Source organism: Nymphaea colorata, chromosome 11 (genome assembly GCF_008831285.2).
Source record: "Nymphaea colorata isolate Beijing-Zhang1983 chromosome 11, ASM883128v2, whole genome shotgun sequence".
NCBI lineage: Eukaryota > Viridiplantae > Streptophyta > Magnoliopsida > Nymphaeales > Nymphaeaceae > Nymphaea > Nymphaea colorata.
In genome coordinates, this window is record NC_045148.1 from 20,613,180 (window position 1) to 20,619,491 (window position 6,312).

Sequence of the window (6,312 nt, forward strand, 5' to 3'; positions counted from 1 at the left end):
AAGGTCGACTTCGTTGTTTCAGAGACCTATATCACAGCCAATGTTAGCTTGACCAGTAATATAAATTGCTACCGCAGGATCACCTTAAAGCCAGTTTCCCATGTAAAGGTATCACTGCAAACGATAGAGTCTTACTTTTCTATAATCTAAGCCCAAGACAAGTTCTTGCTCTCTACCATTATCATCTGCAATCATCCCCATACTCCACATACTGGTTTGATGTGAACAGAGTATTAGACCATCCAGTTGGAAAAAAACAAAAATATGGAGCACTTCCCCTGCATCTTTGGACTTCACAGAGTAATAAGAGCAGCCAACTCGGATAGACTTGTTACATACACACACATACATATATCTCTACTCACACACACAAAAGAGAGAGAGGGAGAAGGGAGACAGAATCTAAGTAAAAGCTGTCCAGATATTTAGATAGCTTTTATATGGTCAATATTTAATTTTGATATCCACACGTAGATAATACTTGCTGCTTTTTCAAGACAATAACAAGCTACATTTTTTAAAACATTAATTGCACACATACAGGAAGTGCCATGTGCAATCTCAGTCTCACCCAGAAGCAACAACAACAATATGCACCCATTGAATGGCTGATAACAAGCAGCTTCCCAAACAAAGAATGAAGAAATGAATGGCATTCATTCAAACCCATCTTCTACATTCTACTTTTATCCCAGTGAGAGAGAGAGAGAGAGAGAGAGAGAGAGAGAGAGAGAGCGAAAGACTCAAAATCGTGAAGTTTGGCAGGCAACTCACCAGCTCTGTAAACGCATCCTTCAACCGCTGATCAAACTGGTTGGCCATTTATCTTCCCATCCCCTCCAACCTCTAAACAAGGCCTTCTTCCTTAAGAAAGAACTGGTTCGTCGCATCTCACCAAGGACTGCTTCGTTGCCCTTTCGAAGGGATACCTGGGATGATGCCCTAAATATCAATCGCTATAAGAAGGAATCATTAATTGGTCTTCTGCATTTGAACCACGATTGCTGGATTTCCTTGGAATGGAGTTCCACGATTTCCCTTCTGTTGGGCTGGAAGGGGAGAGTTGTTGTAGCCAAGTTCAGATGCTCGAAAAGAAAGATTTCTTTTCTAGTTTAAGCCTAAGCAAAACGTTTTGTTGTGTACAATTTGGTGTAGTGCCGGCTCTCTCTGTCTCTATATATTTGATTATTTTTCTTTTTCAATCTTAAAAACATTGGACCCGCTTCTGTTGGTTGTACTGCCAATCTGCCATATGTACAGTCGCCTCTCCAACAATCAACAATGTAAGAGACGACCACGACCATTTGTTATCAGTTATTAAAATGAATTCAGAAACAGACTGCAGTACCTTTTGATCAATTTAGCAATAAGCTTGCAGTTTAGTTAATACAATGTAAGTTTCGTTGTTTCATTTTTCTCTTTCACGGAGACGAAGGCCTTTCGGTTAAGCTGTTAAGGCCGGATTTCGCCGCCGGCCAGTGAAAGGGAGAAAAAGAAGTCATGAGATGAAGAGGTCCCTGTCATAACCGACGCGTATGGGACCCATTGTCACGAGGGTCACGATGTCAAAGCTTCTGAGGACCTGCCAACGTTCTTATGGAGACGGGACATTTTTCAACTGCTGTTGGAACGGGAAAGGACGTCCATTAATGAACGAAAGGAGCAAACTTTGTCTCATCCAGTGAGGGAAATTCCTCCTCATATTTCACCTCAAGCGATGTTTTCGCCTTAAGAAAGCACCCACAAGTGATGAAAGGTGGAACCCTGTCCTTTGGCATGGTGGCTTTACAGAAGAAGCCAAAGGCAAAGAGGTGTACGAGTATGCATGTGAAATTTTGATATTTTATGGAATCACCTGGAGGCTGGGACCATGCATGAACTCAACAAAGGAATGGGTGGCTAATGGCAGAATTGGTGTACATTTAAGTCTCTGTGCTTTACAGAAAGAATGAACTTCTAAATGCAGCATATGAATAATTTCCCATACTAAACCTGATTCTTTTCTCTCTCTCTAAAAACACCAGCTCTGTTATTTTTACTGCCCAAAAACCATTTAACACGTATCCTAAGGCTCCCCATGGCTACCATCTACAAGCCAAAGATAAATGCAGCATATGAATCAATTTCTATATGACTCAATTCCTATACTAAACCAGATCTTCTTCTCTTGCTCTCTATATAAAAACACCAGCTCTGTTATTTTTACTGCCAAATAACCATTTAACACGTATCCTAAATCTTCCCATGGTTACGATCTATTTAGCCAAAGATACTCAACAGCACTCCTTGTTGCATATTTCCCTTTCTCTCTCTCTAAGATGAGGGCAGAAGTGAGGCCAAGAAGAAGTGTGTCATCCATTCCAGCAAGCGCGGCACCTGCGCTTTTGCAGGCGGGCATCAGGGAGCAGGGGCCCTCCCTGTTCAAGGGATGTCTTGGGAGGAGCTTGGATGCCAACTGCATAGAGAAGCTTCTCCTCCACTGCGGGGCTGCCCTCGAGAAGAAGGACTCCACCCTGGCCCAGCAGATCATGTGGGTGCTCAACAACATTGCCTCCTCCCATGGCGACCCCAACCAGAGACTCACTTCCTGGTTCCTCAGGGCCCTTATCACCAGGGCCTCCAGGGTCTGCCCCGTAGCCATGAACCTCCAGCGGTGCTCGGTAGGCGGCGTGCATCTGAGCTTCTTGGGCAGGCCCATGTCCGTGACCGAGCTAGCCGGCTACGTGGACCTCCTCCCCTGGCATAGGTTTGGCTTCTCTGCCTCTAACAGTGCAATCTCAAACGCAATTCAAGGGCACCCAAGGGTTCACATACTGGATTTCAGCATCACCCACTGCATGCAGTGGCCCACTCTCATTGATGAGCTATCGAGGAAGCCGGGAGCTGCCCCCTTCGTCCGGCTGTCGGTGCCGTCCGTCCGGCCCAAGGTGCCCCCTTGGCTTAACGTGTCATGTGAGCAGGTAGGCCAGCGTCTAGCGAACTTTGCCAAGTCCAGGAACGTCCCTTTTGCGTTCAGGGTGATCCCCATTGGAGACAGTATCACTGAAGTAGGAACTGAGCCATACCATGAATCGATCATAAACAACATAAGTGTTTGTGCCCTTGGGCTTGCTGCTGATGAGATTTTGGTGGTGAATTGTCAGAATTTCCTGCATTATCTGCCAGATGAAGTTGGGGACCCCTTGTCCACAAATAACCAATCTGCAAGAGATAGGTTTTTGGAGCTAATCAGAGGGTTAAACCCCAAGATTGTTACCGTGGTAGATGAGGATTCTAACCTGGGGTCTCTTGGCCTCTCCTCTAGAATTTCTGCTTGTTTCAATTACCTTTGGATACTTTTTGATGCCCTCGAGACGTTTTTACCAAGAGACAGCACTCAAAGGCTGGATTATGAGGCTGACATTGGGTACAAGATAGAGAACATCATAGCCTTTGAAGGGTTGCAGAGGATTGAGAGGTTGGAGCCAAGCGGGGAGCTTGTGGAAAGGATGAGAAGAGCTCACTTCCACAGTGTGCCCTTTGGTGAGGAAACTCTTGCAGAAGTGAAGTGCTTGTTGGGTGAGCATGCTAGTGGGTGGGGAATGAAGAAGGAAGACGATATTTGGGTGCTCACATGGAAAGGACACAATGCTGTATTTGCTTCTGCTTGGGGCTGTTCTTGAAAGCTGAATCCTTTTGCTATTGGAGGGTGTAAATACATTGCTCTAAAAGGTACTAATTGTTGAACTTACAGTATGGGGAAAAGAAAATGGGTCATTTCTACCCCAAGTTAATTACTAGTCCTAGCACTATAACTTTCAAAGTTTTCTTTGCCTGGCCCTTGCTTTGCTGAACATGACCACCTGAGCATGTCAAGGTGTTGAATAAATATCAGCTTCCTTAACGTTCAGTCTTCATCATTTCTCCATGTAACAAAGCAGCAAACCAAAAAAGAAAAAGTTTGTTGCTTTCACTAAGTCTAGGTAAATAGCATTACTGTATCTTTTCCCTTTTGTCCTTGAACTTCCTAAGCAAAAGTTCGATCACTAACTCTAAGAACTTGTTTGATTCAAAGGGAAAGGAATACTTTCCCCAGTTCAGACGGACTAATTTCATCCGTCAATAGCAGCATTAAGAAAACAGGCCCTCCTTCATGGCAGTTCAGTTTGCCCCCTGTTTTCTGCTTTTGCCTTCCCGGGAAGGAGCTCCACCGTTGGCTAATGGCCAAGGAATGAGGGGAAACGAAAGGACAAGCTGGTCCACACATCCGATTTAGAATATCAGCCAAATATGGCCATGTTGGTAGCAGTGGTGGAGCCATAAATTTCTAGCTAAGGATATTATTATTGTAAGTTTCAACCTTTAAGTTGCACTTATGTTAACAAAAAAAAAAAAAATCACCATGCAAATAAAGCAAATTTAGTGGGCTGGCGTTGGCAACCAGCCACAACTGGTTGGCAGATAAATATCCCTTTATCAATTGCCATTGTACTAACCAAGATAACTATAATAAATAAGTTCTCATTTTTTGCTTAATTTCATGTGGTTAATACGGCAGATCGTTTAGATTTCCATACAAGAAGGTGACCAACGTTTCCTGCACTGAGTAAAGTGAGAACTAGGCAGAAGTGGGAACGCAAGTTTCAGAAAAAAGGAGAGGCGTTATCCTGACTTCACAGTGATTAAATTTTCAAGTGAAATGGAAGCTCATGGTGCTGCGGCACAATGAGACGAGGGAGATCAATTTCAGAAGGACACGCCAATTAACTATCCATGGATCAAAACTTGCTCAATGTTAAATAACACTGAGGTGTTTCGGGGATTAAGTGGTGTCTGACGGATCATAGCCCAGACTTTACTTCATTTATCGCTAATCAGTTGCCTTCATGTTGAATCGATAACTTCAGGATAAGGCATGAAGGCATACAAGAAGAACATTCTGTTTTTGGAACACATTATCGAGGAAGGTTGCGTCTTTATTCCAACAAACCTGTTATAATTATATATGTTCTTTGTGCTTGATACTTTGTTTCAACATCGTCATTTGGAGAATTTGGTGCTTCCGGAGCATGGCAGTGCTCGAAGGAGTAGTTCACCTCGTTAATGAGGCAAAAATAGACGTCTGGCAGCATTCCTGCTTTGAACTATTTCTTAAACAGAAATGGTGTGAATGATGTACAAGCACAGGCATTAGTTTGTGGCTCAAAACTAAGTATGTCGTTACAAGATATATGACTGGCATGTAAAAGTGCCAGTGAAACAGTTTCCACCATTTTCACCATTGTCACAAATATTGTTTTCAAGTATAAAAAGGGGTATTCAGGTTTAATACGGCAATTTTCTTTTTTGGGAAAACTCGTTAAACTTTTAAAAAGCTTAAAAATTAAGAATAAAATGTGAAAATTTTGAAAATAAAAAATCTGGAAATTAAAAAATGTAAAAAAAAAACATGAAAAAAGGCAAAAAACAAATACCTTTTGATCGAGGGCATCTTGATCATTTATGTTAAATTTAACGCCAACTAAAGCCGGAATAAATTAAGCGTGAATTGTCTCATTTTGTTTTGAAGAGAAAACAGATCAAGGTTTGCCACCCATTAGAATATATAAGCTAAGACCCTCGCACCCATTTTTTATATGGTTTTGCATGCTTTTTGCTTACTTAACCTAGGCATGTAAAGCAATCATATGATTAATTTATCTTGGAAAATTGCAACCTTGAAAAATTTTTCTTGATTATATGTGTTTTTTCGGTAAGCAAAAGCAGAACCCCTTATAGCTCCAAAAAACTTTCCTACAACTTTTTTTAATGTATACTTAAGAGAAACTGCATTTAGCATAAAACTCCTAATGCATGCCATACCATCACGCCTTCAAGGTTTTGTCTTCCCTCAGGGTCTGGGTGGACCTACAATATTTTTTTCAACTCGAATTCATAGTTTGCCGTTCATAAGAATAACAAAAAACATGGAATTCAAACCTAAACCCTTTGAATGTGAACCGCCTTGCTACCCAGTTGGTTTGGTGAAGAAAACATGTCCAAACGACTTCTTTTTTACCGTCCAGCTAACTGTTTGCGTGAGTGAGCATGCAGAGTGTGTGTGTGTGTGTGTTTCCCAGCAGACCTTTTATTACATTCTTCTGTGGCGACAGTCAACATTTCTCCGGTGGCATAAAACTTCCACTTAATGACTATGGACTGACAACCTTTTAAAGGAAGAAAAGCGTCAGTATTCTCTGGTGATGATCATACCTTCCTGTTCGACCAGTTTATGTCCTTAAGGAATAAGTGGTTCGATTGTGTTATGGTCCAACCTACACACTTCAATTCATC

At 42.1% G+C, this 6,312-nt stretch overlaps 1 protein-coding gene across 1 annotated transcript; it reads left to right on the forward strand.

Annotated features, from left to right (window-relative positions):
• The first annotated feature begins 2,023 nt into the window (after window positions 1–2,023).
• LOC116263967 (scarecrow-like protein 32) lies at window positions 2,024–3,956 on the forward strand. The gene has a single exon (XM_031643818.2). It carries the CDS (start codon window positions 2,319–2,321, stop codon window positions 3,660–3,662), a length of 1,344 nt encoding a protein of 447 aa, XP_031499678.1. The 5' UTR covers window positions 2,024–2,318; the 3' UTR covers window positions 3,663–3,956.
• The last annotated feature ends 2,356 nt before the right edge of the window (window positions 3,957–6,312 follow it).

What these genes read in the sequence shown, in the direction of transcription:
- LOC116263967 (XM_031643818.2), top strand. Translation starts at nt 2,319, where the DNA reads ATGAGGGCAGAAGTGAGGCCAAGAAGAAGTGTGTCATCCATTCCAGCA.